The sequence below is a fragment of the Octopus sinensis genome, linkage group LG30 (genome assembly GCF_006345805.1).
Source record: "Octopus sinensis linkage group LG30, ASM634580v1, whole genome shotgun sequence".
Taxonomy (NCBI): Eukaryota; Metazoa; Mollusca; class Cephalopoda; order Octopoda; family Octopodidae; genus Octopus; species Octopus sinensis.
Genome location: NC_043026.1, coordinates 2,581,845 through 2,602,598, shown reverse-complemented (window position 1 = coordinate 2,602,598; position 20,754 = coordinate 2,581,845). Strand labels below are relative to the sequence as shown.

Genomic DNA, 20,754 nt, shown 5'->3' with positions numbered 1-20,754 from the left:
TTTTTCCATGGATTACCAAGAAAAAGATTTGGAAAAAAGTAAAAATGAAGAAAATTAAAATATTGAGAATGTGTTTTATGGGTGAAATCCTAATCTCCTGTAGCGAAAACATAGGAATCAGAAGCCATTTAGGAAAAAATAAGGTGGGGCACAAATGTCACACCTTGGACATGCAAGAAACAACAGGGAAAGGATTTCTGGAAAAACTTCCTTCTAAATTTGTATCGAAGATCAGGTTTTTAAACTGGATTTGAACTGTAATTTTGTACATGCATACAGCAAGAAATAACATAATTCATGCAGAAGTTTTACCTAGAGTGTGTGTGTGTGTGTGTACCAAAGGAAGTTATTTTATGGTATTCTTTCATTTGAAGCAGCAAAGTTGTCAATTCAATCATATAGGATCATATGATTGTTCGTTCATTTCTGCAAAATTTTTTATTTCTTTATGTTTTGAAGAAAGCAGAAATTGAAAGAGAGGAGAAAGTGAAAAAATTGACAATTGCTTTGAAGTGAGGGCAGAAAGTGAAATATGTATGTATGTGTATATGAAATGGATGTGTGTGTCTTTGTGCATGAGAGAGAGTGTGAGTGAAGGTGTGGGATGCCATGCATGTATGTGTAAGTGATACTCACTCTCTCTCTCTTTCTCACACACGCTTATATACACATACACAAATACATATGTGTGTATGTATGCATGTGAGAGTGTGAGTGAGTGATCGTATTTCCTCATAACATATAGAGAAATGGATGTCTGTTAATGAAATTCTTTTGGTTGTGGCTTATTTTAATCCAATATTTATGTAATGCAAGAAACAGCCAGGTTTCTTTCTCCAACATTTTACATAGTTCAACCTACACTATTGTTTGTGTGAAAAACAAAATTTAGAATTTAGAAGGAAGTTTCTATAAAACTAGTTTTTAAACATCGGATGGCTTAAAGGGATCCACCAGAATAAAATATTAATTAAAGGGGTCCATAGATAAAAAAACAAAATGGTTGAGAACCCCTGGTTTAAAAGGGATTACCTGTGAGGGGCCACGAACAGCCAATTTCTCCAATAACCCCACAATGTATTCCAGAGGTGCCAACACCAGATATTATATCATGTTCCATTAGTGACGCCAGTTTCTCAGCAGGGGTTTTACGAGTTTCATCGCTATGAGTTATGTCGACATAAAAACCTGTAAAGTGAGATGAGGATTAAGAAATTAAGGATTAACTTTTGTAGCCATGAACAGATTTAAGTGAGGGATGTTTATACACTAATACATTCAAATGGATGTTAATATACAGGAGTCATATATGGTTACAGGTAGGTGGGTTTGTGTGTGTGTGTGTGTGTATTTATGTCTAGATAAGTATGTGTGCATGCACACACACACACACACACACACGCGCGCATACACACACACACACACACACACAACACACACACACACACACACACACACATGAGGGTTTGCTGAAAAGTTCCTGGCTTTGGGTGAAAGAAAATACAAGAGGATCAGTTAATTATGATTTTATTCAACATGTTCCCTTTTCAGATTTACACCCTTCTTGCAGCGCAGTCCTTCAGTTTTTCTGAGCCCTGCAAAAGAACTCAGAAGGTTGGGCCTCCACCCAGGCTTTTCATGATACCCTTAAAGCCAGGAACTTTTCAGCACCCCTCATGTATAGTTTTATATATATATATATATGAGCGTACAATATATAGGAAGGATCTGGGGAAATAATTACAAGGCAGCTAAATGTTGCTTAAGTGTCCTTGGAAACAACAGACACACTTGTGTGGGATTTGAATCTGAGGAGGAGCAAGACGTGTTTAGGAGGAAAAAGGTAAAATAGAAAAAGGGGACAGAAAAGGTCATGTGTATATATATGCATATGCAAACACATACACATACACACAACATGTATTTAGATAAACATACATAGTTTTTACTAATATTACATATATACATATAAAAACACACATTGATATATACATATGCACATATATATATATATATATATATACACATATATGCACATATATATATGCACATATATATATATATATATACACGCATAAGCAAACCTATATTTATATATATATATATATACACTCACTTACATACGTACAAGTGTACATATAAATGAAGTCATATACATCTATTGATGTTAGCATATATGTATATATGTATGTATTGTGAGTATATGAATGTGTGTAGATGTGTTTGTATGTACAAGTGGATGTGTGTATGTATATGTGTATATATATGTATATGTGTGCGAATATATATGTGTGTGTATATACATGTGTATATAGATAAGGGCAGAGGAACTCTCTCATGAGTCAATGGCCATCCAAAAACCTACATAAATCCGGACTGGAGCCCCTAAAGCAGTTGGATTGCGCCATGCATGCCACCTTCCGGCAGCTCCTGCATCCTGGTCTACCCCCAGCTGTCTTGACTTTGTCTTGCCACTGGATCCGGCGCACCAGGACGAGAGAGTGAGGCTGATCCTGCGCAAGTCACCCTCACTATAATCCAAGTCACGCACATGTCATGACATCATGATACCATCACAAAGTCCTGTGGCGATGGGGAAATGGCGAAGTAGCAGGTGAGGATATACTGGGAGCTGCAGTCGTGAACCCACACACAGGCGGCTCAGGACATGTGGTGGCCCCTCACTGAACTGAGGCAGCAGTGGAGTCCGGCAGCCCCCTGAGTGACCAAGCAGCCCTCTTCAGGATCGCTCTGCTCACCTCCGCAGCATGAGTACGGGGCTAGAAAAGGTTGCCCTAAACATAGCCTGCCTCACCCCACCCTGGTCAGCAAACCGCGGCTGGCGGGGATCCTTTCCAAGCGGTCGAAACAAAGAAAGAAAACGAACAAAGGTGCTCACTTTCGCAACTTGGAACGTGAGAACTCTGCTTGACAACACCAAAGCGGACAGACCAGAGAGACGAACTGCCCTGGTGGCCAGAGAACTGAGCCGATCCAATGTTGATATCGCAGCACTGAGCGAGACCCGCCTTGCGGACAAAGGCCAGCTGACAGAGACAGGCGGCGGCTACACTTTCTTTTGGAGTGGTCGCAGCAGCGAAGAGCGTCGTGAGGCTGGTGTTGGTTTTGCCATCAAGTCAGTACACGTGCGGAAACTGGAAAGCTCCCCCGAGGGTATCAACGATCGGCTGATGAAAATGCAGCTCCCACTTGGAAACAAGACTAGTGCGACCATTATCAGTGCTTACGCCCCCACCATGACCAACCCTGAAGAAGTTAAGGACAGGTTCTATGAGGAACTTGACTCCCTCATCACGTCAGCCCAGCCTGGGAAGCTCATCCTCCTTGGAGACTTTAACACCCGTGTCGGGACTGACCACCAAGCCTGGCATCACGTACTGGGAAAGCAAGGAATCGGAAAGTGCAACAACAACGGGCATATATATATATATATATATTATATATATATATATATATATAGATATATATATATATATATATATATATATATATTATATATATATATATATGTATATATATATATATATATATATATATATATATATATTATATATATATATATATATATATATAGATATATATATATATATATATATATATATATATATATATAATATATATATATATATATATACACCACACACACACACACATATATATATATAATATATATATATATATATATATAATTATATATATATATATATATATATATATATATATAATATATATATATATATATTATATATATATATATATTATATATATATATATATATATATATATAGATATATATATATATATCTATATATATATATATATATACATATATATAATGAATTAAAAGCATTGGTGATGTTGTAAATATTATCAACTCAGTGAATGTGTTTTTGCTCGTTTACAGTATTGTGCATTGTGGACGACTCCTTCATAGCATCATCATCATCATCATCATCATCGTTTAACGTCTGCTTTCCATGCTGGTATGGGTTGGACGGTTTGACTAGGGGTTGGCAAGCCAGAAGGCTGTACCAGTGGGTATCATAGACACATGACACAGCTCATCTCCAATCCCATTCAGGAGTGATGGATACAGATATTTCACCATTTTGGAGGTTTATCAACATCATGTACCTGAATCGAACCAGGGATGAACTCTTATACAAAGAAGAGTCAAATGCATTTATGGCCTCTGTGTGTGCGTGTGAGTGCATGTGTGTGTGTGTGTGTGTGTGTGAACTTGTGTTTGTAAGGCCACAACTTTGGTCATGTGTCTGCTCAGTCAACCCTAGTACTGAACTGGACCTTGTTTCATCAACCCAAAAAGTATGCAAAGTTGACCTCAGTGAAATTTGAACTCACAACAGAATGCCACTCAGCATTTTCTCCAGCATGCTAACAATTCTGCCAGTTCCCCATCTTGAATGGTAAAAAGCTGTAAAAAGGATGGAAAAGGAAACAGAAACCCATAAATGAGAAACAAACAACAACATCAAAAAATGCTGCGCCATTCATTATGGGTACCTGACAAGATTTTAAAAAAAGGGAGAGAAACTAAAGCCATAAATAAGTATGTTACCTGTGCCTGCAAGGATATTCACACCTGACTGTTCAGAGACTTTCTTCAAGAATTCAACATTTGGATTTAATCCAATCACAGTGTTGTCTACAATAGACGATCCACCATTTGCCTGAAGAACAGATTTCATATTTGGAGAAAAACAACTTATTTTAAATCTCTGAGTGAGAGATTATACAGTAACAGTACCAAACAGTAATACGTATATATAAGCCAACTGAATGTGGCAGTCCTATAAAGGACGGTGTTACTGTTGTTATAGCCCCAGGAAAACCTCTTTTCTAGCTGGCGATCAACAGACAGTTTGTGTCCATATAGCATTTGTCAGGGAGGTCATCGCTCCCATCTCTAGCCTTATGTGATACTCACAGCCCCAGGTTTCTAGGTGGTTACCTGTCCTCAGTGTAAGACAATCACAGGCTAGTCACAAAAGCTTTCTCCACTCACAAATGCTAGATATTTTTTAAGCAACAAACAGTCGCTGTTCTTGTAGAGAGAAAAACAACTTGTTTTAAATCTTAGAATGAGAGATATATAGTAACAGTACCAAATAGTAATGTTTATATCCTAACAGAATGTGGCAGTCCTATAAAGGACGGTGTTACTATTGTTATAGCCCCAGGAAAACATCAGTAACATCGTCCTCTATAGGACTGCCACATTCTGTTGGCATATAAGCATTACTATTCGGTACTGCTACAGTATATCTCTCTCAAGTTGTTTTTCTCTCTACAAGTTCAGCGACTGTGTGTCACTTAGAAAATAGATAACATTTGTGAGTGGAGAAAGTTTTTGTCACTCGCCTGTGATTGCCTCACAATGAAACCCAGGGCTGTGAGTATCATGTAAGGCTAGAGATAGGAGCAATGACCTCCCTTGTGAATGCTATACGGACACAAACTGTGTGTCAACAGCCAGCTGGAAAAGAGGTTTTCCTGGGGCTATGACAACAGTAACAACGTCCTTTATAGGACTGCCACATTCTGTTGGCATATAAAGCTTTCATATATATATATATATATATATCATTATTAATATATCAGGGGCAAATTCATTATAAATATTAACCTTACTAATTAATTTAATCACAAATCATAATGGGAAACTTTTGTTATACCCATTCTTGAAATTTGATGGCAGGTGTCCTGAAATAACAAAGCACACCCCACAACATATTGTATCATAAGATGGTACCATGAGTATCGTAGGATAATGGGAAAACTACAAAAAATTAACGGTGAAGAGTGCTTTGACAGCAGAGTTGCAGGTTCGTTTTCGTGGTGAGAAGTTGTATGTTTAAATTAATTTAAAATTCCTGAACTAAAACTAATTTTTTTTTACAATAATTTTTTTCTTAGAATATCATCATAAAAACTTTGATCTTAATTTGTTTTCAAAACTAAATAATACACTTTTAGAATTCAGAACCAAAACTTAAGTCGGGTCTAATTCTGGCATTGTTAGTGCACCAAACACTACAAGTTTGGGTAAAGTCAGCAGTTTTGTCATTCGATGTGAAAGGTGGTGCATTAATATTTTGCTCAGTGAATTTTGTGATTCTTTCTAGTTTTATGCTTAGGTATTTTAATTAAAATTTAATTAGTGTTGATTTTAAACATCTGTTCACATTTTGAATAGAAATACACAGCTTGTCTGCCTAATTTGAGTAATACTAATGTCAGCATGGTGAGTGTGGCAGCACACCCAATGACCACCACCACCATACGCCACTGACACATATATGCATATGTGTCTATATATGTATATATATGTATATTGGTTTCAAATTCTGGCACAAGGCTTGTAAGTTCAAGGGAAGAGGTAAGATGATAACAGCGACCCCTAGTGCTCAACTGGTCCTTATTTTATCAACCCTGAAGGGATGAAAAGCAAAGTTGGCCTCAGTGGAATTTGAACTTGGAACCTGAAGGCAGGTGAAATGCTGCCAAGCATTTTGCCCACCCGGCTAATGATTCTGCTTAACGAATCATTAATAGTCTTTTAGTCTTTTACCTGCTCCAGTCATTTGACTGGCCATAATGGAGCACTGCTTAAAGGGTTTTAGTCAAAGAAATCAACCCCAGGACTTATTCATTTTAAGCCTAGTACTTATTCTATCAGTCTCTTTTGCTGAACCACTAAGTTACAGGGACAAACACACCAACATCATTTGTCAAGCAATGGTGGTGGACAAACACAGACACACACACAGAAACACAAATATACACACACACACATATGATGGGCTTCTCTCAGTTTCCACCTACCAAATCCACTCGCAGAGGCTTTGGTTGGTCTGAGGGTATAATAGAAGACACTTGCCCACGGTGCCACCGGGAACCATGTGGTTGGTTAGCAAGCTTCTTATCACACAGCCACTCCTGCGCCATATGATGGGCTTCTTTCAGTTTCCGCCTACCAAATCCACTCCCAAAGGCTTTGGTTGGTCTGAGGGTATAATAGAAGGCACTTGCCCACGGTGCCACCCGGAACCATGTGGTTGGGAAGCAAGCTTCTTATCACACAGCCTCTACCTATATATTAGAGACAGTGTGATCTGAAAAGAACTCGCCACAGGAAGTCGATAAGCATCAAACACGTACACAACTTGTATACCTGACTAAAAGAGGATTATACACGATCAGCAAAGTTTATCAATTGTCGTATGTTATATACTTCATCCCATATTGTGACAGAAAGTACAAGGTGAAAATTAGCAATTAAAAGTGCTAATTATGCAAATAGAGATCAAAGAGTGTAGAGAATAGAAAAGCCAAGTGAAGACTACATATATTTCCAATCTACACTTAACATGTAACATATAAAGATAGGGGCAGGCATGGCTGTTTGGTAAGACACTTGCTTCCCAACCACATGGTTCCAGGTTCAGTCCCACTGTGTGGCACCTTGGGCAACTGTCTTCTACTATAGTCTTGGGTCAACCAAAGCCTTGTGAGTGGATTTGGTAGATGGAAAACTGAAAGAAGCCCAGTGTGTGTGTGTGTGTGTGTGAGAGTGTGTGTGTGTGTGTGTTTGTGTCTGTCCACCTCACCACCACTGCTTGACAACCAATGTTGGTGTGTTTATGTCCTTGTAACTTAGCAGTTCGGCAAAAAAGACTGATAGAATAAGTACTTGGCTTACAAAGAATAAGTCCCAGGGTCAATTTGTTCGACTAAAACCCCCCATAAGGTGATGCTCCAGCATGGCCACGGTCAAATGACCAAAACAAGTAAAGGAATGAAAGAAAATACCATTGACCTTTTGGTCAGGTCTAATTACCATCAGTTGCTCGCATCATTGCAAAGGTAAAAGTGAATGTGTTTTAACATAGGGATGAATATGTAAAAGCAGCCAGCACACACTCTGTAATGTGGTTGGCATGTTAGGAAGGGCATCCAGCCGTAGAAACCTTGCCAAACCAGGCTGGAGTCTGGTGCAGCTCCTCAGCTTCCCAGCTCTGGTCAAACCATCCAACCCATGCCAGCATGGACAATGGACATTGAATGATGACATTGTGCTGAGATAATGATTTTATTAACGAATGAAAAAAATTGCCATAATTCCAGGATGAAACGTGAAATAGTAAACTGCAATTCCAGTTGTCCATTATGTAAATGAATGATAGGTAATCGATCAGCATCCAATGATAAAGAAGTCTGTGTTCTTAGTGATGAGAGTACATATGACTGTGCAGTCCAAAGCTGGAAGCACACTGGCACCCACAGATGTCGCAGCAACGGTCAGTTGACTGGATTGAAGCAGATGTTCCCTGTGACATCCTTCTTTTGCAGCAGTGAGACACTGCAGCCAGTCCTCTTCCAATGAATGAATAAAACAACTAAAATAAGCAACCCCGTGGTGGGAAAGAAGAGATTCATAAAATGAGTGAATGTACAGAAAATGTCACCCGACGGAGTCAATAAAGTGTCACATGCTGACTGGATGAATAAGATTAAAAGCTAAGTGATGTGGGAAAACGTGACATGATTGGATGAATAAAATAGAAAGCTTAGGAAGAATGTTTTGTGTGAAGACGACTGAAGTTGCCTCAGAATGATTCCCTGATTTAGCCACAGAAAAATGCTTGGTGGAGGTGGCCAGATGGAATGACCGATGAGATTCAGGCTCACCAGGCAAACAACACTTGAGAAGAAAAAGGGCCAGGGTGTGTTTATAGATGACAACTAAGACAGAAAGAATATGGGTATCTTTTTTGTATATCTTTTACTTGTTTCAGTCATTAGACTGCGACCATGCTGGGGCAGTGCCTTGGAGAATCTTTAGTCAAATGAATCTACTCCAGGACTTTGGGTCTTAAAACCTGGTACTTTTGCTGAAACAGCGTGTGTGTGTGTGTGTGTGTGTGTGTGTGTGTGTACGTGTGTGTGTGTACGTGTGTGTGTGTACGTGTGTTTACTCTCTCTCTTGTGAAACTGGTGACCATATATCTATGTTTTAACCAATTTTAGTTTTGAAACGCTTCTTTCACTTTATGCAGTTGTTACAGGTTTTGCTATGTAAATCCTTGAAGCAATAAAAACATTAGCAAATGTTCAATTCAGCATGGGGCCCTCCGCTGTGTCTTTTTGATTAATTTCTCAAGTAGAATACTATATTTTCTGGCATACAAGTTGAAAAGCCAGAAAAAGATCGGTCAACTTACACACCAAGATGACTTTGGAGGACCAAAAATTCCAAAAGCAGGTATCTTATAGTCGTGATTCATATCGAGCCCTTCTGGGTATTTGCACGTGTCTACGATGATAAAAAAATTTACCATCATATTTTCGCATTTTTAATGCATTTTTTGCTCGGTTTATATAAGGGAAGTAACTCTCTAAAAATGCTTATATAGTTATTTCCCTTACAAACCCGAGCAACGCTGGGCGATACTGCTAGTACTACATACAATGACTTGCATACTGGAAAATATGCTATTCTAATATCTAAAAGGCTGTGGGCCTGGCTGAGTCATTAGCATACCAGGCAAAATGCTCAGTGTCATTTTGTCCATCTTTACATTCTGAGTTCGAATCCTCCCAGACAAAATGCTTAGCGTTTGTACTCTGCGTGTGTTTGTCCTATTAATATATCATATCTCTATATTTATACTTGAATATTCTTTGTCTGAAAATCTTCAGCCTCTGCTTTTTCTCTGGTAGTAACAAACGTTTATCAACAACATGTGAAGGGGTCAGGGTTTACTGGTTTCATTATTCGGTCGTGACTTCAATTTCCGTATATCAAAGGGTCAGCTAATGTGTGTGTGTCTGTCTGTGTGTGTGTGTGTGTGTCCCCCCGTGTCTGTGTGTGCGCGCGCGCGCGCGCGTGTGTGTGTCCGTGTATGTGTCTGTGTGTCTGTGTGTGTGCGTGCGCCTGTGTATTCTATATGAAATAACAGATCGTTCATATTTTCAGCCATTTCTCGTGAAATACGTATTTATCGTTATTGTATAGACTTAATGTTGGAAGGGAGGCAATTTTTGTAGGCTTATCAAAGGTGATAACATATTTATCTCCCTTGAATAATTCAAGCGCGGATAACTTTTGCAATGACCCTCAGTTCCACAACGGGTGAATTTTCCTCAAATCCCACACTACCGTTAAAAAAAAGGAAAAAGAAACAAAACGTGAGGAACGGAACATACATAATGTAGTCCTAAGCCCTAGTTATAGACTCTCTGGTCGTCAGCAGACACTTGTAGCGAGTGTTTCAGCCTCCTCGTTCTGATGACAGCGAATGGAGCCGGTGCTTGAGGTGACTGTCCAGCCCAAGGGGGGATTAGAAGAGCCGGGGGAGTTCAGGGATGAGAAATTGAGAATCAATCTTTGCATCTTCGACTTCTGGTCTCTGCTTCTTCACGTCTGTTATTTTCAATCAGGTCCGTTCATGCAAAACTCTATGTAGAGTCCTTTCGACAGTGGACAAATGGACAAACAAAGAATTTTAGCTTCCGAATAACTCTGGTATGGCGAAAGTTGAAAACCACCACAGTAATTATTGCTTTTGTATCGTTATCCCTATTTTTCGGACGCGTAGTTTCCTTATAATGCTTATGTCCATCTCAAAGGAAATCTGCGTAATTTAATGTTACCAACGATGTTCCACAGTTCTTCTTCGAAATACGCCAGGCGTGGATTGTTGGGTAGGTTTTTGCGAGATTTAAATCCAAGCCTTGGGTTCCCCTTTTATTGCCGACTTACTCATCACTATCATCAACTTTATCGAAATGATAGGTCCTATATCTTATACGTTGTATATAGTAATGATTTTTTTTTTCAGGGAGATTAACTCAGCCGACGATGTTCTTCGGAACACATCCAAGTAAAGTTTGATTTAATAATAATAATAATAATGAAATTATTGTATACAGTGCTCAGGTGCACCACAACTTGTCAGAGTATATGCAGTAATGTAGAAATGTCTGGAAAGCGAACAATGCATGAGTCAGGTACATGCTTGTGTGTGTATGGAGGGGAAAAAATCAGGAGTAGTGTTGGCGAATCTCAGGAAGTTTTGAAGGATGCAGTTCTCCGATAACTAACAACGGATGCCGGCAGTTTGTTCCATGCTTCAGCAACTCTCAGCGTGAAAAAATGTTTCCTGAAGTCATGGGAGCTGTGCTGTTTTCTGACTTTGTAAATATGTCCACGGGTGTTAGATGGGTGGAGTTTGAAAAGGTGCTCAGAGTTATTGTTGGTACGATGGTTGATAATTTTATGGGTGTCTGCCAAGTCAGCTGCCAGACGTCGGAGTTTCAATGTACAAATTAATATTCAAGGAAAAGCTATAAAGAAAAACACGTATGGGAATATCTCGAGTTCGAATCTGCAAAGCGATCCGTACCACATTGCAAGAAACTTCCCCTGCTATTATTTCTCTCGCTGCCTAATTTCCCTTTCTCAGACAAACGATCGCATATTGTTCTCTGAAGCAGATTTGAAGCATTCGTTCAGGGAAGAAGAGAGATGAGAAAGGAAAGGAAAGAAAAGGGAAGACAAAAGAAAAAAAGAAGAAGAAAAAGAAAAAGGGGGCAAAGCAGCGGAAGTCGTAGGGGGAGGTGTGATGGTCTACGTCCCCCAGAACAAATTATGTGCTAAGCTGCGCTCCGCGGTAATGACAGCGATGGCGTTGCCAGGGAGGATGACCGGGCGACACACGTTGGTTCCACATTGAAACATTCATCGAACGTGAAGGCACATCCATAGAGTAATCGCTATAGAAGTAGAAAAAGCTGCACCAAATGCTTAGCATTTCGTCCTTTGCGTTCTGAGTTCAAATTCCGCCTTTCCTTCCTTTCGGAGTCGATAAATTAAGTACCAGTGAAACACTGAGGTCAATGTAATCGACTAGGCCCCTCCCCCAAAATTTCAGGCCTTGTGCCTCAAGTAGAAAGGATTATTTATAGATTCTAGTCAGGCAGCGAACTGGCAGAATGTTTAGCGGCATTTCGGCCGTCATTACGTTCTGAGTTCAAAGTCAGATAAAATCAGTCAGCTACTAGGGTCGAAGTAATCGACTTCCATAAACAATCTCGATTGTTCACAAATAGGATAAGAACTATAACAAGTCCACTGCTACTTCAGTTTTTCAACCCTTGAAGAACTGATTGTAAAAATGAATAAATTCAACGGGATTTGAACGCAAAACGTTCACAGTATATTGCATTCTCATCAAACCAGATTTCTTTAATAACCTTGAATGGCTGTTGATTAGATTCGTCAAAAAATTCTTGAAATTACGTCATGAAGGTTGACGGCAGACATTATGACGTTGGATTCCTAAAGAAACAAACTGAAGGTTTTTCTCACTTCTACTTGGCTTTCTTTAGAATTGGTGCTTCAAGTTAGTCACGGGTTGATTTATTATATTTCTTATTGGTTTATTGGCTTTGAATTAATCCCTGTCTTATCTTCATAATTTAACTGATAACTTAATCAACCAACTCTCTTTTCCTTTCTTTTCTCCTTTCGTCTTAAAGACTTTCCTTTCTCTATTTCCGTCTTTAACACTACTTCTCTTTGTATTTTTGCCTGCTTCATTTGGTCATTAATAACCGACTGATTCAAATATAACATTTATCATTCATTTTATTACAATTGAATTCACTGCCTTTATACAATGTCTCCTTTGCTTCTCTCTCTCTCTCTCTCTCTCCCTACCTTCCTTTCTCTGCATTTAAATATTTGGTTGATTGATTTCTAATTAATCAAACAACAAATTAGAATTATTTCTATTTAATTTACTGATATCATTATCAATCAATTCTTTCTTTCTCTTTCTATTTTCCTTTCGTTTGTAAGTTTACCTGTTTGATTAATTGTTTAATTACCTGTCTGGGCTTTTGCTTTTTTTGTTTTTAATCAATCTATTTCTTTTCACTTTAATTAAATAAGTAAAAGCGGCGACCAGGCAGAACCGTCGGCACGCCGGACAATAGTGCTCAGCGTGACTACTTCTTCTTCTTTGCTCCTTCTCGAGCCATGCCTGGCTCATAAGGGCCGGTTTCCCGGTTTCCTTGGCGTATAGGTTCCCCACCTAGACGGGACACCGGTCCGTCGCAGGTGAGCTGCAAGATGCAGGAGGAAAGAGTGAGAGAAAGTCGTGGCGAAAGAGTCAGCAGAAGTTCGCCATTACCTTCTGCCGGAGCCGCGTGGAGCCTAGGTGTTTTCGCTCATAAAAACACACATCACCCAGACTGAGATTCGAACCCCGACCGCGAGTCCGCTGCTCTAACCATTAGGCCATATGCCTCCACGTGATTTCTTCCAGAAGTATGAGGCGCAGTGTCGACTTTGCAGCTGGATTACATCCGAAAGGCGATCTACCCAGCGAACCTCTGGCCAAAACCTAACGGCCAAGATCCCTCTAGCTCGTAGGTTCACGCGCGCCCGTCGGCATCCGCAGCCACCGAGGAAAAGGGCCCTACGTTGGTCCTACTTCTGTCCATCCCACGTGACCTTCCTCACTTCTGCTCTTCCGGTAGAACCCTTCAGCCGTTGACATCACTGACCCTTTACCAGCTTTATGTTCTGTATCAAAATATCTGCCGAGATCGAATTTGCATTTCGTTCTTTCGAAATCGATAAAATAAGTCGATGTCAGCGAATAACCTCCTCCCAGAAAATTTCACGCTTTGGGGCAAAGAGTAGAAAGAAGAAGTAATTAAGCGCAAACTTATCAGTCAGTCGTTGTTTTTCTGGTTGAAGCCCTCCATACAACCCGTCGAGTGAAGGCGCATGGCCTAGTGGTTAAGATATTCGGCTCACGACCATAAGGTCATGAGCTCAATTCCCGGCGACGCGTTGTGTCATTTGAGCAAGACACTTTATTTCACGTTGCTCCAGTCCACCCAGCTAGCAAAAATGAGTTGTACCTTTATTTCAAAGGGTCAGCCTTGTCACACTCTGTGCCACGCTGAATTTCTCTGAGAACTACGTTAAGGGAAACACACGTCTGTAGAATGCTCAGCCTCTTTTGCACGCTAATTCCACGAGTAGGCTGTTCCGTTGATCGGATCAGCAGGAATCCTCCTCATTGTATACACCCCTCATATTTTTTTTCTCCATTTTTAGGAATTTTCAGGAAACGTTTCCGAATTTGTGTTCTACGATTATGAAAAAAAACAACAACTTAAAATCCACCCCCTCACACACACACACACACACACACACACACACACACACACACACTTTCATCGTAAATCCTAAAAGTTCCACTCCTTTTCAATTATTTTTTGATCACGATTTAAAATATGGCCAGTCCGAATTTTTTGCTTAAATCCCAGCAATGGACCCCTCTTGGGGTGCACCCTCATTCCATCAAATGTATTCCTGGGGAGGAAAACATTGAAAGTCATCGTTACGTGTCAGAGTGACAAAGAAAAGAGAACATGGAATGTGCTAAAACCAACAGCTAAACCGCCCTTAAATCACACACTATTTTTTTCTATTGTTTTTTTCATAGTTGTATCAATTCCCAGGTGTAGAACACAAATTAGCAAAAACTTTCTGAAAATTCCTAAAAATAAAAACATTATGGCGGCTTATGTGGGGTCATAAACCAGAATTCCAATTTTTTCTTTTCTTTTTTTCTTTGTTTTTCATTATTTATTTATTTGATTCCATTAATTCTTGTATTTTAGGGTTTTTAAGCGAATAAATTGATGTCTTCATTGTTGTCAACAGGTACTGAGAGAACGTGTGACGTTCTGAGAGAACGTGTGACCTGCTTCATTTCCCCGGCAACACTTTCTTTAACCAAGTTCTTCACAGAGTAAACTCTGTCAGACTTCATTCCAATTTCACAGATGAAGCACCGCTTCAACGTTTTCCTTGTAAGAAATATCCCTTGATAAGCTACCCAAGCAATTCACTTTGAACGAACTTTTCGCAGAGGTGGTGAATATGAGTCATGAAGATGAATTAGGGAAGGACGAAACTATGGTGCAGGTGATAGATGAATTAAAAAGGGAGGAAAAGCAGATATCACAGGAGTTGAAGGAACTGAAGGAACTGGAAAAACAGATGAATAAAGATCTAAAGGCAGGTATGAGCAAGTTAGAAGAGTTGGAAATACCCGAGCTAAAGGAACTGGAAACTCTGGAGCTGAAAGAACCTGAAGATCTGGCGATAGCTGAATTGGATGATCTAGAAGAACTGGAAGAACTGGAAGAAATGGAGATACCTGAGCTGAAGGAACTGAAGGAAGATTTAGAGGCAAGTGAGATGAAGGAACTAGATCTCGAAATACCGGAGCTAAAGGAGCTGGAAGATCTGGAGATAAATGAGTTGAAAGATCTGGATGATCTGGAGATAAATGAGTTGAAAGACCTGGATGATCTGGAGATACCTGAGCTGAAAGAACTGGAAGATTTGAAGATAATGGATGACACCGAACTGAATAAAGAGATAGAAGACTTGGAGTGTTTGAAGAATTGGCGGCTCCACTGTTGAAAAAGAAATGTCAAATCTGTTTAAGTTTGCAATGGCAGTGTTAAAGTAATATCTTTGGTTTCATCCAAAGATTGGTTTCGTCAGAAAATATAATTCGGAATGTGAAAGTATATTCATTGTTCAAGATGTATTTCAGTCGATATAAAAGTTATAAAGATTAGATTTGCGCATAGCTGTTTGCTTATCATTTGCTATCATAACATATTATCTTTTTAACACACGTCATATGAATGTTTCTCACATGTATTTATAGACATTAGCTTAAATAATTTTGCAATTATTTGATTTCACTCCAAGGCGGCGAGCTGGCAGAATCGTTAGCACACCGGACAAAATGCTTAACCGTACTTCGTCCGTCTTTACAGTCTGAGTTCAAATTCCACTGAGGTACACTTTGCCTTCGACTTAACCCCTCCTCACGAACTTACTAACCTTTTGCCAAAGTTTGAAACCGTTATTTTATTTCACTTTGCGGCATGTACTGAAGATCGAATCAGTATTATTTCTGTAAGTATAAACTAAAGGAGAAATGGAGGTGCAAAACAGATAACAACTGATGGCTTTATTAAGCTACATCAGACCTCTTTCCTCCACGCTAAATATTAGCATGGAGTTAACAGTGCATAGGAATGTCTGGAAATTAGTAGCTAATAGGGAACCTATTTCGTTACTAGCAACTCGATATGAACAAGAGTGCATTTTGCACCAAACTCCAGCTTGAGCGTTTCTCTCACGTTATCTGCCGCAGTATAGTTTGTTCTAACAGAACGTCAATATCTAAGCAGAAATAAATATTATTTCTCAGTACAAATACTGCCTCTGTCGCTTATACACACACACACATATATATATATATAGGTACTTAACTCATATAATATACATACATACATAACTATATATATATACATATACATATATGTGTGTGTGTGTATTTGTATTTATGTGTGTATATATATGTATATGTATATATATATATATATATATAATACATAGCTTTACAGGCTCTAGCTACCATACTACATTATAAAAATTACCGTAGATGTAATGCCATACTAAGACTTACGGATTATGTACTTCATGGTACATATGTACACAATGTCACTGTTTACCTTCCATATCAATTTACACATAAGGCAAGGTCTCGTTGCAAACTACATATATCAACTAAACAAGGTCTAGCTACAATATTAAACGAATCAACTAGGTAAAGTATAACTAACATAATACATAACTGAGATCTTCCAATGGATGTTATCGTTGACACCTTACTGGATAATTTGGTTGTTTTTCTTTTTTCCCAGTGTCTGAAACTGAAGGTGTGATTGTTGAACCTGGCTTTGAAATTCCCCTCTGTGAGACCCACATATTTATTTGATGAAACAATGTCCTTAGTGGTTGTAGAGACTACAGTGGCTTCATAAATGATGGTCTCGGACATGCAGGCTCCATTTTCGCGGGCACAAATTTTTATCCCTGCATGAACAGCTGGTGGTCATTGTTGTTTTTATGTGTTGTGTGCAATTATATTTTTAAAATTAGTAATTGAGCTAAAACTAATTTTTAAGTTATGCCTATTAAAGAGCTTTCTGTAATTATGATTGATTGGAAAATGCCTATCTATAAGTGATAACGGTTGAAAAAAGAACAAAATAATTAAAAATGACAGAGAATACTGGAAGTATTTAATATTTAGCTTCAATCACACTCTGACATCTTCGACTGCATGGGGAAATTAAATTTTCAATTTCTTGCTGTGTGATCTTATTCCATTCTTCCCGAAGGGCATTCCATAATTGCTCGGTTATTGTAGGATTTCTGGCATTCGAACGTTCTCCTAGAATATTCCACACATTTTTAATAGAATTGAGATCTGGGCTTTGAGCAGACCAATCCATAGCAATAACTTTTTCAGCCTTGAGGAAGTTCATGACCACCTTAGCCTTGTGACATGGGGCATTGTCCTGCATGAATATGGGTGGTCGCTTAGTTGAATTTCTTAGCACAGGCAAGACATGATCTTTTACAAGTTGTTTATAAACTCCTGCGTTTACCTTTCCATGTAATCGCACCAAAGGGCCCACAACATCTCCAGATATCATCCCCCAAACCATGACACTTCCTCCACCAAATTTAACACTAGTCTTAAGGCATTTAGGCGACAATTTTTCACCTACTTTTCTACGAACGTACCTTTTCCCATCTGAGCCAAATTACATAAACTTAGATTCATCACTGAAATGCACCGTTTGCCATTTTTCTTGAAACCACAACACATGTTCGGTTGCAAAGGTAAGGCAACACTTTTTATTCTTGGAGCTGATCAGTGGCTACACTGCAGGTGCTCTTGCTTGTAGGTCATGTTCAACTAAACAACGAGACACAGTTTTTCGAGATAAAGTTTTCTTCAATACAATGCTCATTTTCCGAGAAACAGCAGCAGCAGTTTTAAATCTGTCCTTTTTAACCAACTTTACCATAGCACGATCTTCTCTCTTGGTCGTTTTTCTTGGCCTACCTGTAGACTTTCTTGCTTCACACGAATACCATGAACAACATTTTTTGACTTGTTAACAATCTTTGCAATAGACCCAATACTTAAATTATCCTTCTTTCGAAGCTTAATAATCTGCTGACGAATTAGTAACGGAGTAAGTGGCATTATATTAAAGTGCACTGCAGATATTCTTACTAATGTTTAGTAAACGAACCGTCACGTAAACAAATTCAAAACATTTGAGTTCGCCGGTTAAATATACTAAAACACGGAGTAAAAGCAACCGTTCTGATCATTTTGGCTGCCATGGGTTTTGCAGTAAATCACTAAATCATCCATAACTTTTGTATTATCCTCTCAAATTACACCAAAATCGCAGACAATAACAAATAATGTCGTATTTATTGTCTGTGAAAATTATAGAAGATAAAACAACTTTGATAAGAAATTATACTTACTTTTCTGATGAAAACAATGCCGTTCTGAACATTTTGACCGTAACTGTATATACGTGTGAGTGTGTGTGTGTGTGTGTGTGTGTGGCCATGCTGAAGCACCGCCTCGAAAGGGTTAAGTCGAACAAATTGAGCTCAGTACTTTTTTAAGCCTGGTACATATTCTCTCAGTCTCTTTTGCCGAACCGCTAAGCCCGGTTTCACCCGGTCGGTTTGGATGATGTGGTTGTAAAACCTGCTCTGTGTAAGCATTCGACTTGCTTGGGCACGCTTACGTTAAAAAATCAATTTTAGAATGACTTTTTGTTTTGTCAAAACGCTAAAAATAACTGACCAACAAAATACAACAACCAAGATTCACCGAAATCAAAAAAATAAACCCAAATACTAAGCGAACAAAGATGCAAAACAACAGAAACAAACATAAAAAAATAGAACAAAAATTAAAAGAAATAAAAAAAATAAGTAAAGAAATCTTTTAAATTTTCAAAGGTCAAAAAACAACAAAAAAAATAATAACTGAAAAACATTAAATACCGCAAACTCAATGCGAAATATTACACAAAATTTAAAACGAAAAGAAAAAAACCCATCTGAAACTGAAAACCAAATAACTGAAACACTACAAAGGAAAACTTCACAAAAAATCCCCCCCCACACACACACACATTCACATACCCCCCTTTTACATACGCACACATATATTCACACAGAGTTGAAACGCTGTTTGATTTATTTTTCCAGCGTACAATTTTCATCCTCCCACTACCAAGTGTCACATCACCCCTTCCTTCCTTATTCATCTATCACTCCTTCCTTTCTCATTCATAAACGCAAGAGTATTATTATAGTAGATTATCTCAGTAACCATGGGAGCTATGAAAAAATACAAAGCCCAGCAACACCACCTGATCTTTCTACACATCGATGAGTAATTTTTCGCGCAATTCCACCCAGCCGTTTGACCGTGAATCCCAAGACAAGAAAGAATCGCCCATGTCAAATTTATATGTATAGATTTTTAAACTATCATACAAAATACATCCACATCATATCTCAGGCCGTTTGACCCAGTGCAGGTTTCCTTACAGGTATTGTGCTTTTGTTCACATCGGTGTTGTTACTAATATCAGCCATGATCGTGCTAGCGGAATAGCACATGGTGTAAGATATATTTCTTTCAATTCGATCTGAACACCCTCATTTATAACTGAAGAAATAAGTCAGTTACTGACTTGGGCAGGAAGAATTGGCATAATCGTAGAAGAAAACGTTCAAAGTGGCAATTCGAACATTTCCTTTCATCATCATCATTGTTCGACCGTGGTCGAGACAATGGAATTTACTATGTTACGCCAGACCTCACGGTCCATCATAGCATTACGGAGGTCCTGTTGCTGGATGCCTGTATCCCTGGAGATTACATCAGGGTAGGAGAGGGTGCACCCTCTGGTATCGCAAGCAATTGCTTCTGACAGAGCGACTTCTCAAACATCTTTCCAAGACATTTAATCAGATTTTCCTCTGTTGATGGTATGGCTTCTCCTTGCACTTGTAGCTTAATTTTGTTTGTTACTTTACCTCCTCTGGTTACCATACCCCTATATTTGGGAGGCTTAAACTTCTTTCTAACGAATATTACCATGTGTTCAAATGAGGTCAGCACCATTTCTGCCTCCACATGGGTTGTAGTTGTTACCGTGATATCATCCATGAAACCCCTTATTGGCTGCTGACAGCTGCCTGATTCCATTGTTGGTCCTTGGCCTTCATTTTCAGCAGCTGACACGAGGAGATTCATAGCCATGATGAAAAGAATGAGGGAGATTGTGCAACCAGTTATGATTCCTTTCTCAAGGTCTTGCCACTGACTTGTGAAGTGGGCTGTTCTGAAACATAACTCGATGCCTCCAAAGTGATTGCTGATTATTCCCTCAACAGGTGAGGAATATGGTAACAGTCAAGGGCTGCATATATGAGGCTGTGAGGAATTGATCCACATGCATTTTCCAGATCCAGCCAAACCACTGTCATGTCACCTTTACTTCTTTTGGCCTCCCGAATCAGCTGGTTGTGTTCCAGACAGCCCGAGAAACCCGAGACCCTCACCTTTCTGGATAGAGGTGTTTATATACTCATTGTATGAGGTCACCCTTTTTTGGTCAGTACAGAAGGTTTTTTCCCTCAACACTCAGGAAGGAGAATGGTCCTGAATTTGTGAATGGCTGATGAGTTTTCTTCCTTTG

The 20,754-nt window shown here is 39.0% G+C and overlaps 2 protein-coding genes across 2 annotated transcripts in view; both read left to right on the top strand.

Moving 5' to 3' along the window:
* The window catches only part of LOC118768486 (putative uncharacterized protein DDB_G0282133), a 389,663-nt gene extending 373,932 nt beyond the window's left edge, over positions 1-15,731 (top strand). The window contains exon 4 of the mRNA XM_036515104.1: positions 14,792-15,731. Coding sequence (XP_036370997.1) covers positions 14,792-14,883 — 92 coding nt within the window. The 3' untranslated portion in view covers positions 14,884-15,731. The remainder of the gene's footprint in view (positions 1-14,791) is intronic.
* LOC118768532 (MATH domain and coiled-coil domain-containing protein At2g42475-like) lies at positions 14,981-15,731 on the top strand. Its single transcript, XM_036515208.1, has 2 exons — positions 14,981-15,418; positions 15,452-15,731. Exons 1-2 carry the CDS (start codon positions 15,011-15,013, stop codon positions 15,557-15,559), a joined length of 516 nt encoding a protein of 171 aa, XP_036371101.1. The 5' UTR covers positions 14,981-15,010; the 3' UTR covers positions 15,560-15,731.
* Positions 15,732-20,754: the final 5,023 nt, after the last annotated feature.

What these genes read in the sequence shown, in the direction of transcription:
- LOC118768532 (XM_036515208.1), top strand. Translation starts at nt 15,011, where the DNA reads ATGAGTCATGAAGATGAATTAGGGAAGGACGAAACTATGGTGCAGGTG. An exon ending in AAGATCTGGATGATCTGGAG is followed by an intron (nt 15,419 to 15,451) that starts ATAAATGAGTTG and finishes GATGATCTGGAG; the next exon opens with ATACCTGAGCTGAAAGAACT.